Source organism: Acipenser ruthenus, chromosome 4, assembly GCF_902713425.1.
Source record: "Acipenser ruthenus chromosome 4, fAciRut3.2 maternal haplotype, whole genome shotgun sequence".
NCBI lineage: Eukaryota > Metazoa > Chordata > Actinopteri > Acipenseriformes > Acipenseridae > Acipenser > Acipenser ruthenus.
The window spans coordinates 18,959,902-18,981,849 of record NC_081192.1 but is presented as its reverse complement, the minus strand read 5'-3'; the positions used below and the strand labels follow the sequence as shown (position 1 = coordinate 18,981,849).

General features: G+C 41.9%; 1 protein-coding gene across 22 annotated transcripts in view; it reads right to left on the bottom strand.

Annotated features, from left to right (window-relative positions):
- Window positions 1-21,948, bottom strand: part of LOC117399365 (protein scribble homolog) — a 149,822-nt gene that overhangs the window by 10,047 nt on the left and 117,827 nt on the right. For 5 of the 22 annotated variants that reach the window (XM_059022129.1, XM_059022133.1, XM_059022132.1 and 2 more), the window contains 14 exons: window positions 19,731-20,231; window positions 17,021-17,092; window positions 16,228-16,272; window positions 13,886-13,930; window positions 12,608-12,724; window positions 9,059-9,106; window positions 8,475-8,675; window positions 7,682-7,850; window positions 7,083-7,257; window positions 6,070-6,159; window positions 5,769-5,951; window positions 4,846-4,971; window positions 3,599-3,738; window positions 2,319-2,356 (listed from right to left, as the gene is read on the bottom strand). In XM_059022129.1, the coding sequence (XP_058878112.1) occupies window positions 2,319-2,356; window positions 3,599-3,738; window positions 4,846-4,971; window positions 5,769-5,951; window positions 6,070-6,159; window positions 7,083-7,257; window positions 7,682-7,850; window positions 8,475-8,675; window positions 9,059-9,106; window positions 12,608-12,724; window positions 13,886-13,930; window positions 16,228-16,272; window positions 17,021-17,092; window positions 19,731-20,231 (1,950 nt within the window). The remainder of the gene's footprint in view (window positions 1-2,318; window positions 2,357-3,598; window positions 3,739-4,845; window positions 4,972-5,768; window positions 5,952-6,069; window positions 6,160-7,082; window positions 7,258-7,681; window positions 7,851-8,474; window positions 8,676-9,058; window positions 9,107-12,607; window positions 12,725-13,885; window positions 13,931-16,227; window positions 16,273-17,020; window positions 17,093-19,730; window positions 20,232-21,948) is intronic. The other 17 variants (XM_059022148.1, XM_059022150.1, XM_059022130.1 and 14 more) reach the window with 16 other exon arrangements.

Sequence of the window (21,948 nt, the reverse complement as noted above, 5' to 3'; positions counted from 1 at the left end):
TTCCCATTCTATTCTATGATCGGTTTCTCAGTCTAGCGTTTCAGGTTTCATTCTCTAAGGCAGTGCTAGTACTGTGGAATGTGCAATGAAAGTCAAGGGAGGGTCAGGTGACATTTGTGTCCAATTGTGTGTCATGTAACGATTCCAATCTACCTGTGGGCGTTTAGAAGGCTGAGATATATTGCGGGAAGCCATTCAACTTTTACAAGTATATATATAATGTTTTAAATTATTATTTTTTGTTTTATTATTAATTTTACTTGTTTAGTTATAGTTTATATATTTTTTAGCGAAAGCTAAACATGGCAACGTACGTGGTCTTTCTATAATGAGCAACGGAGTGAAGTTGGTTCGAAGGATTTCCATACCAGCGACAGTGATGCTGACTTATCACTCAGCGATGATGATGAAGAGGATGTGGAGCCAAGAACAGTACCAACTGTACAAACAAAACCACATGCAGCTACTTTACAGGTAAGCCAGCTGCAAACGGGAAGCTGTTTGGTTTGAAATGGCAGTGCTGTGACGAAATACAGTCAAAACACAGCACTGGGTACAAGGCAATAAAGCAGGCATCTGCGGCAGCCAGATCCATCACAATGCCTGCACAAAGTAGCCCTGTACACACATTTGTGACTATCCCTCCAACACAAGGGAAGCAGAGACCGCAAAAAAGATGCAGGGCCTGCTACAAAAATGAAAACAAAAGAAAGGACACAAGAAAAATGTGCAGTGGATGCGAAGGCAACCCCGGGTTCTGTTGTATTGAACATTTCAATAAATGGCACCGAGCAAGTCGATAATGGCACACGTTTTGATGTTGTTTGGTTTTTATTTGATAATTCATGTTTACTGATGATTATTGTTATTAGCAGCGGTTTTTGTTTTCATTGTTAAAAAAAAGTGTTTTATCTCTATATTGAACATGGGTATGTACTGTAGTACACAGGAGCATAAAGGGTTAATCAAAAACACAGTTTAGGTCATTTATTTGTGTTTTTTCATCATATGTTAATTTTATAGCAATTATTTTGAAAACATTATTATTATTATTTTCAAAATCTGGTACCTGGGAAGGGGTTTCATTCTTACATCTGGAGTTGAAGTTGTTAAAAATAATAAATAGTTAAGAACTCTCCTGTAGGGTTTCTGTATATTATTGGTAAGAAAAGCAAGTCCAGCATGTATTGGCTTAATTCAGAAGTGCGTAAAACTACGCAGTGCTAACTATTGTGTACAGTACATTTTTACTAATGCAGAAGTACTTAGTTTAGTCCAAACGCTTACTAATGTCTGGTAAGCCTGTATGAGATAGTAACTGTAAATCCAGACTTTCAGTGGATCTCAGGATTTTATTGAACTGAATTTTCCATGTGAATGTTTCAGCCGTTATAAAAGAGTGAAAGCGTCCTAAACAAAATCATGGAGACGAGCTCTGCTGTGCTCTCACGTACTTTAAGCTTCAGCTAGAAAATAAACCTGGTTGAAAACAGAGAATAATCAAGAACTGTTTCTTCAAACTTTATTTATTTATTTTTTATTGTAATGTGTATAGTTGTGCAAAAGCCAACAGTGTGACTTGAATTGCAAAGTAAATGTGGAGGGAAATGAGCTCTGCTGTCAGAATTAGTGATAATGTGGAGAAAATTATGAAGGTTAGCTTAATATGAAATCAATGAAAGGAAAGCACTCAGTTATACTTAACGTTCTAGAAAATAGAGTATGATGTTTAAACACGTAATTTTACTAGCTCTGGGAGGTCAGTATCACTACACATGGTTTTATATTGGGATTATCATGTAGGCTTCTTTTTCTTTTGGTTTATAGATTATTATTATTATTATTAATATTAATTTCTTAGCAGATGCCCTTATCCAGGACGACGTACAGTTGTTACAAGATATCACATTATTTTTACATACAATTACCCATTTATACAGTTGGGTTTTTACTGGAGCAATCTACGTAAAGTACCTTGCTCAAGGGCACATCAGCAGTGTCCCCCACCTAGGATTGAACCCATGACCCTCCGGTCAAGGGTCCAGAGCCCTGACGACTACTCCACACTGCCGCCCCACTCTTTACCGCTCTTGGATCCTCAGTCCTGGGCATTCTACTGTACTACCCTTATTCACACAATCTAAAGACCAGGTAGAACTTACTATTGGAGGTTAAGAACAGCCCCAGATACCAGACTGAAAACTAATGAATCAATCTGCAACTGCATCATAGATCTGTGCCCTCATGTACTGATAAATACACACAGCATGAGGTCATCACATTGAGAAACCATAAGCAAGCAGAGGCCAGATCCTTACCAATCTCCCTGGTGACGTCACACTTCTGGGGCTGTAATCTAGAAGAGGAGAGGGAAGAAAGGAGACAATATATTGTTATTTCTTTATAAATAATGGGTATGATACAGACCTGGCCAGTGGGATTTCTCATCAATACAGAGAGATGCTCAGAAGAGGTAGGCCCTGTCCACACTACATAACCGATCTCGAGAACCATACTCAAAACCGTTTTATTTAATCCAGCTCAAAGAGTCCACACTGAAGTTCTATTTCATGTTTAGGTCGGGCTTAATGCATCCACACACTATTAGAATAGTTTGGTTACAATTCCTAGCAGTGCAATGGCCTGTGGAAATTAATACGACAGTATCCCACCATCCAACTGTATTTTATTGTAAAATAATGTGTTATGCTTCATATTAATAGAGGTGCATTTTGCAAAGTATTTTGGAAAAAGTAAATGCTAACACAAGTAGGGCTTGAAGTTTTGGGGTTTTATTTTAAATCAGGTGACATCCCTTTAAACAAAATTGAGCCGATTCTGTTTTCATAATTAAACTCAGGAAAAAAACCTGTTAATTACAAAACAATCTTTGTTTTTTACCTTCATATCTTGCCTGCACCTGATGCTGGTCCCCTTAATTTTATTTCAAACAAAGCTGACAAATTACGTGATTTGTTCATCCCTGATACTACTTCTAACTCGCATTTCATTTTTACAGTCGACTAATTTAGCGTTGTGCTTTTGTTAATTTTCCCCACTAGTTTAACAGGGATGTCCTGACAGTTTTTTTTTTTTTTTTAAAGCATAAAACCGAATACCCATTGCGGAGTGTACACTGAGTAAGTCGCTCAGGCGCCAGTATTTCGCCAAACATAACACAAAGCATTTGGGGATATTGGAGGATACACAAAAAATGTAGTTCGGTATTACAGCGTCCACACTTCTGATAAACCGCGCTACCTGATGCAATCTAATTTAGAACCGGACTCGATACTACTCCGAGGTGGTCTCGAGTCCGGTTCTCGAGTACAGTATTAAACACTGCATAGTGTGGACACTAAGCGTATTTACCACTTTCAAACCGGTTTAAAGGTAACTAACAAGGTTTAAAGGTATAGTGTGGACAGGGCCTTACATTGTCAACTTGTCTTTATAAAACGGTTTACTACACAGAATAAGCACTGGTTTCAGTAATGCAATATTCCTACTCTCTTGTAAAGGCACTGTATTGGATCTAGAAGCTGTTGAGAAGTTGTAATATGGGACACAGTAGATGAATGACTGTGGCGTGACCCACCTTCGAGCGGTGTGGGGGAGGGCGTGGGGGCCGGGGAGGGGGACTCTGCCAGCTGGTCCAGTGGGCTCCTCTTCTTCCCCTCCTTGGACTTGGCGATTACCATCTGAGCCTTCAGAGCATCCTGCTCCAGGGACTTCATCCTGCAGAGGGGGTGGGGTGGATTTAGGTCAGCCATGGCAGACTCACCACACAAGGGCACACTGTGCGCCTACCTTGACAGAGTGAATACAAGGCTGTCTCAGCCAGGCTCTTTTGCTTGACTAAATGATGAAATGAAAATACAGGATTCCCCAGTATTACCAAACAAGCAGTACAAAATTCTTGCACATTTCCAAATTTTTGGGCGTTTGAGAAAATAAAAATTCCATAGCAGCCCCGTCTACATGCTGCCACACAAGATGCATCACAGAGATGTTACAAAGGTCTCCAAGCCCCAGACTTGAATACTTTAAATCTGTTTCTCCTGAAGGCGCATTTTTCTTAATAGTTTTTTGTTTTATAATGTACTTTGACTGAAAGGATAAAATATGGTTTGGGCTAATTTGTTTTGGAGTTGTGATGATTAAAGTTTGCCTAGAAGAGAAATCTGTGTGCCTTCCAATTCCGCTCAACAACAGTTAAGAGGGCCATATAGCCTGACTCCTGATCCACAGTCTACACATAACAAGCTTGAAACAAACAGAAGGGCTAGCCACAAAGAAAGGTAGCACACACTTTTTGGGGGTCTGGCCCGTGCTTGACAGATTAGTGGCATCCCTGGCCTGTGCGTCTCCCTGTTGTAAGTCTGTTTCAATCATGACGGACTAATAAATACTTCAAAGTGAGGATTCAATGGCCCCTTCTGTCATCCCCTATACAACTTCCCTGAAGGACTATGGTTCAGTAATAACTGAGGAATTGTCATATATCCCTCCAGAACAATTTAAAAACACCTTACAGACACTCTTAGCACAATAATTACTAAGATTTTGTCCAATCCCTGTATAAAAGAAATAAAATAAATATGCAGGGATGGAATAAAGAGGGAAAACTATCAGGTAGACCAACCTTTCTGTTAATGCTTTTGTCACACAAGCAAAAAGCTGGTCCACACTTTGCTTCACAGCTTTACCTATGATCAAGTGTTTTAAAGTTATGGGTGAGTACAAGACAAAAGAAAACTGTTCAGATCATCATGTTACAGGTTAGATTAATGAATGAGGGATTGCAGAACCCTCCTAGTGAGCATGCAGTGAGCCGGGGCAGACCTGTGTTCGCTGGCCGCTGGGTCAGGGCTCTTGCTGTGGGCTTGAGATGCCCTCTGTCTTGACTGGTACAGCTTTTTAGCCAGATCCTGCTCGTACTGTTTAATATCATCCTCCAGCCCTCTGGGTCTGAACAGGGCAGGGGGCAGGGAGGGGGGGGGGGGGGGGGGTCAATTAGCAGGCATCGCAGGAAGAGAAGATAGAGAGACAGAGACAGGAAGACAGAGATTGGGGGGGGGGGGGGGGGGGAGAGACGACAGAGAAATGGAAATAGAAGATTGAAAAGGGGAAAACCACCACCACCACCACCACCACCACATCTACTAGAGATGGAGTTTGATCATCAACAAAGGCAGTTGAGTTCAAATCTGTTCAGGATGTGGGTAAAAGCCAGTGCTTTCGATTCACAGACACTGTCAAATTTGAAAGCTGCATATCTTTTTTAATGTTCGAAACCTGTGTCCCAATTACAGTTACAAGTTATCTCTTTCCAAACACAGGCATGCTTGGAATGCTCCCAGTTGTGGACCCCTTGGTCATTTACAACAGTGTGACACAACCTAAAAGATAAATAAGGCTGGGGCTAACTCAAAAACTGTAAAATGTCCACTCTTTCCATCTGAAAAATCACATACTGTATATAGGAAAGGCTTTTCACATATGAAATCTGTTGTGCTTCTATCACTGAAAAGCGGTTGCATGTGTGACTGGCAGAGACTCCATTCCTGGCACAGAGAACTGTGGGTCACTTGGTCAGGTGACATTAATCTGCAGGAGGCACCGACTGATTTGATGGAAGCAAGATTGCACCAGCCTAAAAACATGTGAGCAACAGAGACACAGCATAGCAGCACTGGAAGCAGTCAGTGGTGTCTCCTTAACCCATGGATTTCCCATTGGGCCCCCTCCTCCTCACATGTGCCTACCTGGCTGCTCTCCACATGGCCCGTTTCTCTGCCTCCAGGGCTCTCTTCTCAGCTGGGGAGAGGTCCTTGTCTTGGGCGTTGTGCACTTCTGGGCTCTGCATGCGCATTCGCTCCTGGTAGCGCCGCTCTGCCTTGGCAGTCCTGATTGGGGCTCCTGACTCCCCTGGGTACATTGGGCTCAGTCTGAACAGAAACACAAACATAATGCTGCTAATCTGGAAATCCTCTCTCTGCACAGGTTTTTCAAGGTTTCTGCTTTGAGAAACTGCCCCGCTCAATTGCCCCTGGGAACCCTTCTTACCCAGTCATGGAGTTTGGTCTCTGTTCGGGTCTGAAGCCATCTTCGAGGGAGTTCCTCTGGGATTCTCCTTTCCCATGCACCAGGGACTCACTAAGAAGAGAGCCGGGCAGAAAGAGTGAACCACAGCAAGCAGGCTGTTGCATTTCCAGACCACATTCCACAAACCGCAATATATACCTAGCTTAACCAGGTCAATGATGAGCGTAGCATAAAACTGCTGTGGTAATTTATGTCCTGTCTGTTTGCGGTTGCAACGCCATCTAGGTTGCAAATGACTTGCAGTTTGCAACTTACAAAGATGCAGGATATCATTTTTTAGATTCTTTCTAAACACAAAAAGGCCTAAACTTGCTTGAATTTGGTCCGGAAACTGTTTTACTACTCAACTTATGGCATCAAAAGATACCTTTCTACTATTTTTGCTTCTTATACAGCTGTCAATGGCTTATACATAAAATGCAGGTTTCTTCTCAATGCTTGTAAAATTGCTCTAAAGCTGCAAAGCAGACCTCTGGTCAATTGTAATTATAAATATAATTACAGCTGAATTGTTTGCTGAAATTGCAATTACAATTACAGTGCTATTTTGTTCAATTACAATTACAATTATGGTGCAGTAATTGGTTATAATTACACTCAAATGTAACAAACAACTACACACATGAATATGTTTATTCTGTTTATTCGAAATAGCCAAGCAATAATCCCAGGTACAAATACAGAAACATACCGTATCACTTTTTTTCTCGATCTTTTTTTTTTTTTTTTTTAAATAACAAATGCGGTCACCAAAAGTGGTTGAAAATACAATAATGATCAATTGACAAATTGTCAAATTGATCAATTACATGGTACAATTACGCTGGCGTGCCATGGTTCAACTACAGTTAGATTTACATTGGAATTGAAATTAACTACAAATTGCACAATCACAATTGGATTGACCACAGGTCTGCTGCAAAGCGACCCATACCGGGGCACATCAGCCCAGTAAGCCATTAAGTCTGCCGTACCCTGCGCTGGGGGAGTTGGTGCTCCGGTTGTCCACCCTCTCTATCTTGTACTCCACTCCCTCGATGACCACTTTGCCATGGGCCTTCATCTCCGCCATCTGCTTGTCAAGGTCCTCCTCTTCCTCTTCCTCCTCATCCACTAGCAGCTCCCGGGCCCGCTGTTCAACCCTCCGGACTGAGAGAGGAAGAGTAGACACAGAGGCATGAGAGCAAGTAGTGCTGGGAATGAAAAGACAGCGCTCCACCCTGTCCAGGAACCCCATCTCTCCAGGGGATCATCTTTATCTGACTATGAAAGTGGCTCTAACACAAAACCAATTACAAGGCTGTGAGGTCATGGCTCACAGCTACTCCATAATGTCATTATCGTTACAAAGTGGAACACAAATAGCATAGGTCTCCTAAACATGACTCCTAACTACAGCATTATAAATAGGAATGGTTTCACTGTTTCAATTATTAGTAGTTCTTCACTGTACTGAATACATCTAAAACACCATAGTTCAATCAAACCATATTAATGGTGTAGTGTTCAATATGGATATATGAACAACTCAAATCTCAGGGGCTCTGCTCCTGTAACAAGTAAAGCGCCTCACCTTCTTCCTCCCTCATCTTCTTGAGGTCATCCTCAGCAACCAGCGAGACACGAGGTTTGGGCTTGCTGTCGGGTAGGTGCTGCTTCACATCAATCTCAAAGTACTTCTGCCGGTCTCTGAACGAGCGTTGCTCCGGGCTGTCCTGCCCACTGGGTGACGGGGACGCGACCTGTAATGGGAGCAACAGTGGGTGCAATGCAATCCTGTGATTGTCTGTGTGTAAGTGGGGTAGCAATTTGATCACATCTGTGTGAAGATTATTGTCAAAAGTTATCTTTTAGTTTTCTTGTTGGTTGGGTAATGTGCTGCTGCTTCATGTGACACTGGTCTATAGGGAAGTTACTTTGTTGTTGCATGTCTGTCATTGAGTCACTAAATATTAGCCTGGAATGAGAAAATTAGCTGGAACATTGCATGTGTATTCACATGCAGATACAGTTCCAGAGTCTACTTGTGTGTGCAGATCATTGTGCCTCAACATTAATTATAAAGGAGATATAAAGGAGATAAAGGAGAATAGCAAGAAGCTTTCAGATGTTAGGGAACCTGTTTCACACCACTGTGCCTTGAGCAATTCCTGCAGGAGTATGGACAACCAGGAGCAATTAGCACCACTGAAGCTATCACCACCACCACCAACACCATAACTGCCACCTTCCAAATCTGAAAGCATTATCCCCACCACTACCATGGGCAAAACCACTGTGAAGACCTCTCAAACCAGCATCCATTTACCACCAGCAGCACCCCATCGAAAAGCCAGTTGGGGGTGGAGGACATGCGTTCTCTCTACCTCAAGGTCTAGTGAGGGCTTGGTGACGAGGGGCACTGCGGACAAGCTCAGGTACTCCCTACGCAGGGTCCACTCGCCCAGGGGGCTGAGCACGTCTGTTGAGAGGTTACGGGTGGCAAAGGGCTGACCAACTATGCCACATGGAGGGTCCCCTCCCAGCTCCACATCACTGTCACTGGCAAAAACATTGTCCAGGTCCTGCTACAGGGATCACAAACTCACTTGTTCTCCAGGCAAAAAAATGTTTTGACATAAGGCACTTAAATAAGACATTGTTCCTTTCTTAGCACCTAGTTTAGTTGCTTGAGTACAAAGACATTACATTTTTTGTGACTGAGCTGGGAATGGGTACCAGTGGTGAAGTTAGGGCAGTCTCAGGTAATTGGTGTGTTTGGAACACACCCTCTTAAAAGACCACAGTTTGAGCCAGGAATTCCACTACACAGCTGAACTTGTAACCTATACACAACAGTGTGTCCAATTGACCATGCAATAAAACCTGGAAAGGATGACACAGATATGCAATGGGAGTCTTATTTAAATCCTTGCAGAGGCAACAGAGCAATCAATGAATTCAGTCTCACCTCAGGTGAAGGCTTGGACTGGACAGTATTCCTCTGGATAAAGACATCCTAAAAGGGAGAGGAAATTGAAACAGTAATAGTTTCATTTTAAAATATGAACACCTACAGTCCTGTAACTCAAAGCTTTTCACCTAATGCAGATATCAATAAGGTCTTGAAAGTTTACCTTCAAGACCCTACTGTACATGTACACGAAAAATAAAAGGGACCAAAGTAACTTCTCTTTCTTTCTTGTAATGCCAGCATTAATACTAAACCCTTTTTTTGGACTTACAGAATAATGAAAAGCAGCACATAAGAAACACTCATGCATACGTGGTTCTCAAGATGTAGCTGTGAATCTCTCTGCCAGCTGGGTGTCAGTACAGGTGAATATGTTTAAAACACATTCTTAATGGTTGCTGCTAATCAGTTCAGAACAGAAGTTTATTTACATTAAAAAAGCATATCTACAATGTGACAACTGAATCAATCAACTATAAAATGAATGAACATAATATTAACATATCGATAATCTCAGATAGACATGGTCGAATGTCTTTGCCAATAACTTTCATGAGTGAAGAAAACGTTCAGTTATTGTCATAACCCTGGTTCCCTGAAATAGAAATGTAACCATTACCGAATGGGTATTTACCTCCTAAAGACCCTAATACCAAAGCTGCCCACCGAGCCTGTGACTCAGTCGTGATTCTGCCCCCTAGGTATCAAAAGGACTGCACTCACAGATCTCATCATCATTTTTCCTTCAAAGCCTGCTGCAATCATGGCTGCAGTGACCTTGAAGGTTAATGGTTACATTTCTATTTCAGGGAACAAGTACAAAATGTAACCATTACTGAATGGGTCAGTATACCTAAGCCGTCGCAATGGCAAGATTGCCGAACAACCAGAATACTACAAGGCTAAGCCAAGAGGCTGCCCTGTGTGCTACCATTCGGAACCCCAGTAATTAGCTAGGGTGAAAGCACTGTGAGAAAAACTCACCTCTATGTCTGCGTTGTAAGGGTCGACTGGGAAGTCGCCCTTACAACTCTAGTTCCAAAACTTGGGTTTTAAGGATCTACAACATTATTATTTGTTTATTTAGCAGACGCCTTTATCCAAGGCGACTTACAGAGACTAGGGTGTGTGAACTATACATCAGTTGCAGAGTCACTTACAATTACGTCTCGCCCGAAAGACGGAGCATAAGGAGGTTAAGTCTTGCTCAGGGTCACACAATGAGTCAGTGGCCGAGGTTACAAGCCCTTTTCTTTAACCACTGGACCACACCGCCTCCTACATTAAGTCTATAGAACCTAGTAAAGGTATGGGGAGTAGCCCACACCACTGCATTGCATATGTCTTTGACAGATGCACCCTGGAATAAAAGCCCACAAAACTGCCATGCCCCTGTTGGAACAGGCAGTGAGCTTTTCTGGAGGGGGCAAGTTGGCCTGCTAACAGGCAGTCTTGCCCATGTCTGCTATCCACTTGGACAGCCACTGCTTATAGAGGGCTTGACCATGGGACTTCGCCCCACAGCAGACAAAAAATAGTTTGGCCGCCAACTTTTAGTCCTGTCAACATAGTACGCCAGGGCCCAAACTGGGCAGAGCGTATGGAGCTGTAGCTCTCTGTTAGATTGGAGATTGGAAAGGAGATGAATGGAAAGCCACCAATTCCACAGACTGGTTGACATGGAACACCAATTTAATCTTCAGCAAAAAGGCAGGATTGGTACGGAGCGTGACCTTTGTCCTGGCCTCTGTAAAAATTAAGCAGACTTTAGCTATAAAGAATGCCTGCATCTCACTCACCAACTTTGCAGAGGTGATAGCAAGCAAGAAAGCCACTTTAAATGATAATTTCAGCGCAGCTTAATGCAGGCGCTCAAATGGAGGCTTTGTAAGTGCATTAAACACCAGGTTTAGCCTCCAGAGAGGTACAATGTCCTTCAAAAATTGCCCCACCAGGCTGTGAGCTCCTGGGGAGACCAAATCAATATTAACATGGCAAGCTGAAATAGTTGCCAGACAGACCTTTAATGTAGAGGGGGATTTACCCTCATCAAATAGGTCCTGCAAAATTTGCAGTATTACTGCCATGGGACAAGTCCTGGGGTGGAACCCATGAGGCAGACATCACATCTTAAAAGATGGCCCACTCGTACCCGTACTGGGAACGCATGGACATTGCTATGGCAACCTCTCCCAGATGAGGCTCGCCACCTCGAGATGATGCCTCCACTCTGAGCTGCTAGGGACTCCCCTTGAGAGGAGGTCAGGCGCCGACAGCAAAAGCTCGCAGACCACACGATGGAGAATGGGTGAGCGGAGGCCGCCCTGGTGGTTGATGTAAGCCACCACTGTTGTGTACAGACAAGCACATGTCTGCTGTAAAAAATGCTGCAAGGAGGCTCCCAAGTGGCACATCCAGTAAAGGCGCTCCAAGTGGAGCGCAGGATGCGCTCTAGTCTGGACGTCACGTGTTCGAGTCTAGGTTATTTCTAGAGCCAGAGCTCGACGAGGATGAGGAAGACCGTGAAGAAGACGGTTTCCTGCTTGGGCTACTTTCCCGGGTGTGTCGTCTGCTCTCTCTTGGCGCAGAGCCATGGAGTGAGGACACAGCTACCTCTCTGAGAGTGATGGGGAAGAGCGCTGAGCAGGAGTAAGGAGCGCTCCTTTGAGCTAAAGCATGCTTGGAGCAAGGGGAACAAAATGTGCAGAAGCTGCGATTAACCACTGCCTGCTTGGCATGCTCTGGTCCCAGGCAGGAGGAGCACCTGCCATGCTTGTCCTCTATAGGCTGACTGGCCTTGCATGTCTCACAGGAATAGAGCCCGGGAATGATGCATGAAGCAAGCAATGCAATGTACAGTATAGGGTTGTACAGCTGTTGCCTCAGTCTGCTAGCTATATATATATATTGACCGGGCGGGTTAAGACCCAAGCAGGACCGGTTTGGTAGCGGGCTGGTTCAGAACTCTTTTGGAGTACTGCTTCAGAACCTGGTCTGCACCGGGTCGGTACCGGTTGGTGACTTTAACACCGGATTGGTATAGGTACAGTACGGGGTCGGAACTGGGTCGGTGACTGAGTGAGTATTTTTTGTATCAGATCTTATTAGGAAATGTTTCTTGCATTTATTCATAACCAAAAGACAGAATGACTGAGTTAATCACACTGTTGTAAATGATGCTGCGTTGCTAAGCAGATGCAGGGCTTCACATAAAGCTCATGGGTTATTCTGTCATCCTCACTACAGTTCTCTGAACACACATGGTATATCCTCTACATATACACATACATAAAGCAGTACATATGAATGTTCTTTAATTTGAATTCATTTTCCAGCCAGGTGGCATTATGTCGGATAATTAACAGTCCACAACCAAGCCGATTGAGGTCTGATACCCAGCAGCCTTTGTTTGACTGGTCAAGAATCACTCCACGTACTGTATAAGGTTCCATGTAAGTTGTGAATACACACACACCCACCCACAGACAGACAGACAGACAGAAAGAAAGAAAGAGAGACAGAGAGGGGGGGGGGGGGGACACTCACAGAACCGAGTGTCTCGGAAGGGGAAGGGCCATGCTGGAAAGGGTTGGGGCTCTTTCGGCCATCCTGATTGAGAGGTGTATTCTGACACACTCTAGGGTGGATAATGCCTGGTTTGGTCTGCATGGTAGAACAGATCAAGGAGGGCAGAAATGGAGCAGAGAGAGAACAAGAGAAAGAAGGTTATGACAAAGAGCAGACCTGGGGTATTCTAAACACGGGTTGATTTTGTAAACCCTTTATATCGGTTTTTGTTTTGCTGCTGTTTTTTCAACATTGTTATTTAAGGATATGCTGGCAATGTAAGTGCAGGTATAACACAATGTAAATATGCAAAAACCAAAAGCAATTAAAGTTTATGCTCCTGTTTCTAAAGGGAATGGGAGGGGGGGGGGGGGTAGATACAGTTGCAGACAACAAGTATTGGCACCTTGCACTTAATATAAGATGGGTCAAGAAAACGTGTTAAATACATGCATTTTGTGAACATTAGTCAATAGTTAATTTGATAAAGGCCAAAATACAAATGTTTTGGTAGTTTAGCAAACAATCTTTATATAAAAAAAGCACTTAACCAATTTCAAATATTTATTAATGACAAAAGTATTAATATAACTAATTAAAAATATATATTTATTGATTGAAAACCATTACACAGTAATTGCGGTGGTTCTATCATATGGGTTGTTTTTATCAGTTCAGGGACTGGGAATGCAGCCGTGTATCAAAACATTATACAACGGCAGACAGTTCATCTTCCAACACAACAGCAGCCCAAAGCATACAGCTAAGTTAACTCTGGAATTTTTGAAGAAAACAAAAAGATAAAAAGTTCTGGAATGGCCTTCTCAATCACCAGATCTCAATTTAATAAAAACAAATGCTCTGGACTTATCTGAAAAAAGCTGCAGCAAAGCATTATGTATCCGATCTGTCTGCGCTGAAGGAAATAAGCAACACAGAATGGGCCCATATTTCCCCCAACAAGATGTAACACACTGGTTAAGAATTATCATTAACACCTGAAAGCCATAATAAAATACTAAAGCAGGGGTGCCAATGCTTTTGTCATGAACGAATACTTTAAAATGAAATAAGCTTGTTTGTTAACTTAAGTGAAATTGTGTATTTTGCTTTTTGTTTTATTAAAAAGTTTTTGTTTTTAATCTGTTACCTTGAATTATAGTACAATAAGCATTGGTTGCCAATATTTTTGTCTGCGTCTGTAAATAGAACTGCATAAATAGCAGTTAAGGTATTTGATATCTTCCAGATACTCACTGATACTTCCTTGGGACTTGTGGTGGAGAGGAAATTAATAGATGCCTGAAACATACAACAAGATATAAGTTGATTATATTTTCCACATTTAAACAAAACAAACAAAAAAAAAATTTAAAAACCACAGCCGTAGTTTTTTTAGTGCTGGACTAACGTTCATTTCTATTTAAAATTGCTGGCTCAGGGGTTGCTTGGCTGTGCAGCTGCTATGAAGGAAACCAACCCAACAGCTGAATGCAGTGCTGGGTCATACGTAGACTCAACCTTGCTAAGCATTTTCTAACGATATGAACACACATATAGTAAGAAAGAACATGCACCCTAGAGGGCAACTGTAGCGCTGACACAGAGTGGCGATACCAGGAACAATGCTTCTGTCACAGTGAGGGGTAGCTGGGAGCTGTAGTTCTGACACTGTAGAGGGGATGCTGGTAACTGAAGTGCTGACAGGTGCAGGAATGCTAAAAAAACGAAGAAAGGATGCCGAGAGCTGTATTTGTGATACAGGACATGCAGGGAGCTGTATTTAAATTGTGTATGTATGGGGATCGTTTTCACAGTAAATGGCTTACAGTTGAGTCCTTGTTTCTTTCTGAACACATTAGAAGCCATCATATATCTGGTTTCTCCTATAAATGTAGAGTTATAAGATGAGTTTTTATTTTTTTTCTTTATAAAATTTACAGAAGTGCATCAAATATATGAACAGCAAAACGCAATCAAAGTTCAAGCAGATTAATTGAAGCTTAATGCATTAAATTCTAACTGATTGATTCGGCCTAGAAACTTGAATACAACCTAAAATGCACTTGAAACCTGTTGCAGTCGATCAAGAACTACAATCTCCTGCATTCCACTGAAAGCACAATTGGCTTCAAGTAAAATGATCTTATTCTGTCACACCAGGGGCTGAATTAACACAATATGCAGGTTTCTTCCCAAACAGTCTTGGCATTTTCTTTTTTAGTTTTATGCTACCAGATGGCAGTGCAGGCCAAGGCCAGAGATACTGTATCTAATAACTACTGTGCCGCATTTCTGGTTTTTATTTTTTCCAGGATTTTTTTGACTATTTTACATATATTAAAATAGGGATAAATTCGGTAAAAAATAGGTTTTAAAATTAAAACAATTGGTAAAAATCGGGGGGGGGGGGGGGGGGGGGATCTCAGTATACAAACTTTTTATGTGGAATATGATGTGAAGTTCTGATTTGTGATTGAGTTTAATGTCCCTGGCATGTACGATGAAGAAGAATCTGCAAGTCGAAGCCACATTTTCCCAAGTTAGCTGGTACTTTGAGAACGTTTGGGCAATCGCTGTGCTGACGGAAATAGTATCTACAGAAGGTATGAACATGACATCAGCACAAAACAAGCCAGGTTTATTCGCCTTGAAATCATAAAAATAAAAGAAAAAAAATTGACAGAACTGGGCGGTGCAAGCCATCGGGAGACGCGTCAAAAAAATCACACTGGACATTTCCATCAATGCATTCCATAAGTTTACCAACTACAGCATCACCATTTTCTGTCAAATATTTATGATTGAGATTATCGGCATTAGGCAGTGTTTTAGCTGTTGGACACTACTGTCGCACAGTCACCGATACTTACCTTTCTGCAATAAACAGTGGTTGTCCAGCAAAGCACAACGCTCTGACAATCAGATGATAATGTGTTTGTGAAGTGACAAGAGAACCATGTTTGAACGTTATTTGATCCTCAGACATCTAAACGTCTGATGTATCCTCGGATACAGTGTAGGGCTGCTTATCAAAATGTCAGAGACAAAATAAAAAAGCATTTTAAATCAAAACATTGTGTATTTCCTAGAAAATAGTAACAGGAAAATATTGAAAATGACAAAATCGGGTATAAATCAGTAAAACAACAATTACCAGTTTAAAAAAAAAAAACAACCCTATAATTTTTTGTTAATTCTGAATAAACCGGAAACGCGGAACACTACTAATAACTGACCGATTACTTCTAAACGGCGAGTGTTTACGCAGTAGTTAGAGATGAGCTTGGATCACACATACTGGCTTTATACTGTATGGATTTTGTTTGTTTCTATGAATGCTTGTGACTCTCATAACTTCGTTATAACATTGTTACCACACAAATCCTGTAAACCTATCCGCTGGCTATTATCACTGGGAGTGCACATTGGTGTGGTTTTTGCTGTCACACTCTTAAAAAACAAACTTTCATGCCTTATATCAGACCTGACTCATTTCTATACCTGCCAACTATGAAGACAGCGAGCCAACACTAAGCAGGCAGTTAGGCAGGCAGGCAGGCAGGCAGATAGCCCAGGCCAGGCACAGAAGCACTTACAAAGCGGGTCTCCCGTCCAGTGCAAGAAGCAGCGGTGGACATAGGCTGGAGGAGGAAGACGAGGACGTGAAAACGATGATTTAAAAAATAAATAATAATAATAATAATAATAATAATAATAATAATAATAATAATAATAATAATAATAATAATAATAATAGTTTTTCTTCACAACCTGGTGTACAGGGTAAGATTTTCTCTCATGGGATTGTTCTTGTGAAAACTGGATGATTTGCCTCATGAGATACAGTAGAACTGCTTCCTACAATCTCAGCGAGACCACTGATCACAAGGCCACTGCAGCTCCAAGGCTAGTTTCTATAAAGAAGCTGCTTCTAGTGCACCAGTATGGGATGGTAGGGAAAGTAACAGCTGGCTTGATTATATGGTTACTTATATGTGAGGGTTCAAATTTTTAGCTGGGGTGGGGTGGATCTATTTTAATAGTCTAAACATAATTGAATTGAAATGCTGGCACGATTAAACTGTTGCAGTTAGAGTTTCTAAGTCTAAAATGAGTGAGCAATACAGCCGATGTCAAGCACCGAATCCAGATTTTTCGCTGTGACTATGTGGGGATCTACTCTATCCTAAGGGGAATGCCACTATTTCAACACCTCACAGCTGCAAGGGCTCTGAAACTGACGAGACTGACTTGCTTCAACTAATTAACTAATTTGCACAGTAGCTCATCCTGGTTTGAGGTACTGAATTTATTACGAACACATTAAGAAGTTGCATAGTTAACCAGAAACAATATCTGCTCATGATGTTATTGGAGTGCTGTACTTACAGGCTGCGAGGTGGGGTAGCAGGGAGCTTCCCAACTGGTGCTGTTCAAACCAATAGGCTCGGCAGAGGAACCCTGTCACAAAGAAAAATAAATATGAAATATAAAGAAAAAGAACAAGGTTGCATAATCTTCTTTCCTCATTAAGAATTCTGCATTAAAACAAATTCCCAGTCACTTGCACCAGACCCACACATTTTCATTGACTTGTCCTAGTCTGGTTGAGGACACTAGTTTTAGAAAAATCTGCAGTGAGACACAATCGCTTAATACACATACAATTACAGTGAATAAAATTGGCAGTTCAGCTTCACAAGACTTTTCAATCTGTGCAGCAGGGAAGCAGACAAAAAACAAAACCAACCCATAATGTATATTTGGACGCAAACCATTCTTATTTGTTGCATTGTTCCGCCTACAACCAAGTAAAAGCTCCAAAACCGTCCTGGATTCTGAGCGGATCTGGATTGAGACGGCTTTACAGAACGAGCTGGACAGGGACGGAGCAGAAATGACATATATCCAGAGAATAAGGAATGTAAATGAACCTTTCTTTAACCTGTAGTAGCAGATACCAAATCATGTTTTAAACGTTTGCTTTAACATGTGTTTCTCTCAAAACTGCACATTTGAGACCTATGTAACTAGTGGAAGCGCAAAACTGGAATCGTTTTTTTTAGCTACAATTACTTTTATTGACTGTAAATACTGTGGGGAAAAATGAAACTTTTATCAAAACTTCTAATTGAGGATATCGAGGCATTCAGAATTACAATGTACAGGAAGGATATCATTTTTTAGTTACAGGAATCATGCAGGTTAGGTTTCAAACGAGGCTGGGTCCCCATGCTTTACTGCAGAGATCAGCAACCTCTTTAGAAAACCTGACAGCACCCCAGACAGCTGTGAGATTACTGTACTTCCAGGAAAGCTCCTCCAACATGGCACATCATACTAGACACCATAAAGACCCTCCCAGCCAATCAAACGGCTCCATTCTTAGACAAGGCATTCTATTGTTCACATCAATGTAATGATTTGTATTATTTATTTAATTTTTTTAATATGACATTTGTCTATTTCAACCTAAATACGCTGAGCAACTTTAAGATGTTTCACACCTGGACCACGGTTTTATTGCTAACGAACTGCACGCAATCACACGAAGCTGGCCACATTGTATAGAATGATATTTTATCATTGAAAAACTAAAACCAGCTCAAATTTACAAAACAGGTCTGTGTTAGTTACCTATGCTTCATTTACTGTACAGTATTTTACCCATTAGTAAAACTGTACACAGGGGGCTCCCGAGTGGCGCATCCAGTAAAAGCACTCGCTAGAGTGCAGGATGCGCTCTATAGCCTGGACGTCGCCGGTTCGAGTCCAGGCTATTCCACAGCCGACCGTGGACGGGAGCTCCCAGGGGGCGGCACTCAATTGGCCGAGCGTCGTCCGGGGGGAGGGAGGGTTAGGTCGGCCAGGGTGTCCTCGGCTCACCGTGCACCAGCGACCCCTGTAGTCTGGTCGGGCGCCTGCGGGCTTGCCTGTAAGCTGCCCAGAGCTGCGTTGTCCTCCGACGCTGTAGCTCTGAGGCGGCTGCACGGTGAGTCTGCAGAGTGTTAAGAAGCAGGCGGCTGACGGCACACGCCTCGGAGGACAGCGTGTGTTCGTCTTCGCCCCTCCCAAATCAGCGCAGAGGTGGCAAAAAATAAAAAATAATTGGGCATTTCAAATTGGGGAGAAAATAATAAAAACTAATTGGCAATGACTAAATTTAAAAAAAAAAAAAAAACACTGTACACAGACATGGAACAAAACCTTGCCTCCAATATAACACACACATTCAAAACATTACCAGCTCTGAACTCCATGCAAGCCATTGTTAAATGTGTAACTAAAGGGAATCACAATTTACAGGCTGGAAAAGGAGGGGGTTAAGCAATTAAGGGGACCAATAAATCATTCATGCCACAGATTCATTCATAACTTCCAAGACGAGTATCAGAAAAAAAAAAATGTAGTCTAGTTGATAAACCTTTCAAACAACTCTGCTGATTTAAGCTGTCGGGACAGTGAATACATTACTTTTTAAATTCGACCTGAGCTTCTTACCTATGCAAGCTGGCAATATAAACTGCTTTGGAAATGGAATTTGAATCCCATCCCCATGCACTGTTCCACAGAGGTTTAAGAAAACAAACATGGCAGATGAAACATGTTCATACATTTGTCTATTGGACAACTCTCTACTTTTCTGCAACAAATGCTGCGCTTTACATAAACAAAGTTATCATACCAACCCGCTCATTACATTAAAACCAGTTATATGGAGCAGGACAAAACACTGAGACAATTCCAAGACTCATACTGTTTTACATTTTCCCATACTGAAATCATCTTTTTTCACACATAGAAAAAATAAAAAAGCAGGGTAGTTCTCATGAACCAACAGGTTTGTGCATTATCGGGTGAATAATAATACACAAACAGTGCAAGTTAATTCTCCACAACAAAGCAAAAAAAAATTGTTTGGATTACTCTAAGAAATTAAAACCACCAAGTAAAGCGTTTACGAAACAAGGCAGCACAAAACACACCATGCCAAATGCTATAGTGAAAGGGCAGCAGTGGTTTACTATTATTATATTTTTTTATAGGGTAGGAGTAAGGCATGCCAACAGCAATTCACATACACTCATTGACATCTTGCCTTTAAGTACAGGCTGGTCTGCAACAGACCCTGCTTTCCGTAGCCGACTGGCGGTCCCGAAAGAATCTGAGCTTCGGTGGGCTTGCCTTTCCCCTTCTGATTGGCTATGAGAAAGGGGTTACTGCTGAACGAAATGGGCTGCGAGTCCACCAGGCTTTCTTCCTCTTCCCCCTCTTGTGGCGGGGCTTCCTGTTTCTCTCTGGGGGACTGTTGCAGGGGATTGTGGGAAACTTCCACAGTCTTTTTAGTGGCAAACGTGACCTGAGGATCTGGGTTACTCTGGACTGGCTTGGCTTCCACTCCTGTGCTCTGGCATGGGATGCTGAGAGGCAGGGCGGCTGGATTCAGGATTTGAGGCTCAGTTTGAAACAGACTCCTCAGACAGTCCCCCTGCCCCTGACCAGTGAGCTCCCCATTTCTAAACACGAGCAGGTCTAGAGTAGAGTTGTTGGCTGGCTTGGGTGTCTCCATTGTTACAGAATGCGTACCACAAGGATAAAGCTGAGGAAGAGCAATAAAGGGTTAGAGAGACAGAGTCAGAGATAGGGAGTGATATAGGAAGGAAAGATAGGAAAGGCAGAAATAAAGAAAGAAAGTGAGGCAAGATGGAGCCTACCCTGTTTTTCTAAACGGGAAAGTGACAGTTCAGTCTGAAATACGCAGGATGATCAATAAGTCAGAGCATTAAGGCAAAGGGGCACTTTTTTTTAATGCCGAAGTTTTCTTGGTGAAGGGAACAATTCTGAACACCTTGCACAGTCTGTTTCCGGCGCCTCCTTAAGAACTCACCTCTTCAAAGAGCACCTGTAGAACTCCTCTGTTTGTATCCTGGGACACTATCACCCTTCATGTAAATGTGCTTTATTTTGCTCTTATCAGCCCCCTATTTTACTGCATTTAATCCTGTACTTCAGAATACTGTAATCTGCCAAGTTTTTAACCTGTAGTACTTTGTATTTAATCACATCCTGATGTAACTATCACTATTTAATCATATCCTGATGTAACTATCACTATTACCTGCTGTATTATTGAATTGTGGTTTGTCAAACTTGTACTTTGCTTGAACAAAAGTTATTGTATTTCTTGCTCTTATTGTATTACTTGTATTGTAACGCTTGAAATGTTTTTGCTTACGATTGTAAGTCGCCCTGGATAAGGGCGTCTGCTAAGAAATAAATAATAATAATAATAATTTGTCCCGTGACTTATTGATCATAATCAGTGCATACTGTGTTTTTAATATAATGAATCACATCAATCTAAAATCGCAGAAAAGAAAATAAATTTCCATGATGACTGAAGGGACCATAAAAGCCATGCTGCTGGAGCGATTAAAGAATCCAGACTAAAGCCAGTTAGAGCTCCCAGAGCAGGGAGCTGACAGATGGGAGACATGGCAAGGCAGCTGGGTGGTCCTATGAAGATCAGTCACACATTCTGGCACTATCCTGATTGGGATAAGGTGTGACCAGCCTGTTTTTTTTTTTTTTTAATCAAATCAGGGACAATCAAAGTATTAAAAGCAATATTCCAGAAAAAAAGGTATCCCTGCCACACCGCACTAAGGCTCTCCGTCTTATTTAGGTTTCATATATGTAGCATTTGAAGTAGGGGGGTGGCGTGGAATGAAAGGGCAGTCCATTAAAAGTTTACTGAGGTATTTTTGCAGTTTTACCATGCCTCTCCAATGGTTATACTATGCATTTACCATAGTCTACCCTGCTTTGCCAGGTTTAGCAATAGGCTTTAACATACATCTCTAATTTACAATGCTTACATAAGTCTTGCCATGCTTTATTACACTTTGCTAGGCTCTATTATAACTTTAATAAGGGGTGTCAAATTGTTTAAACCACACAATGAGTTACTTTTGCTTTGTAGTTTTGTATCTAGAAATGATTTAGATTTTATATCTTGACCCAGTCCTCATGCACCACTAACTGTCCAGGTGTTCTTTTGCATTGCAGTCCGATGCACACAGAGCACTGTAGAAAGTCTATTTCAAGTCTCAGATAAGGCTGGCTGAGTGTGCTATGCACACTGGTTTAGACAAGCATCAGCTCAGCTCGGATTCACTTCGTCTATCAGCCATGTTCATCACATTTTATGGAATTGGCAGACACATATTTTCACTTTATAAACTATTACACTAAAAGAGCAAACAAATGGAGAGAGGGAAGAAATAGAACCGAGGAACGAAGTGACAGAATGCAAA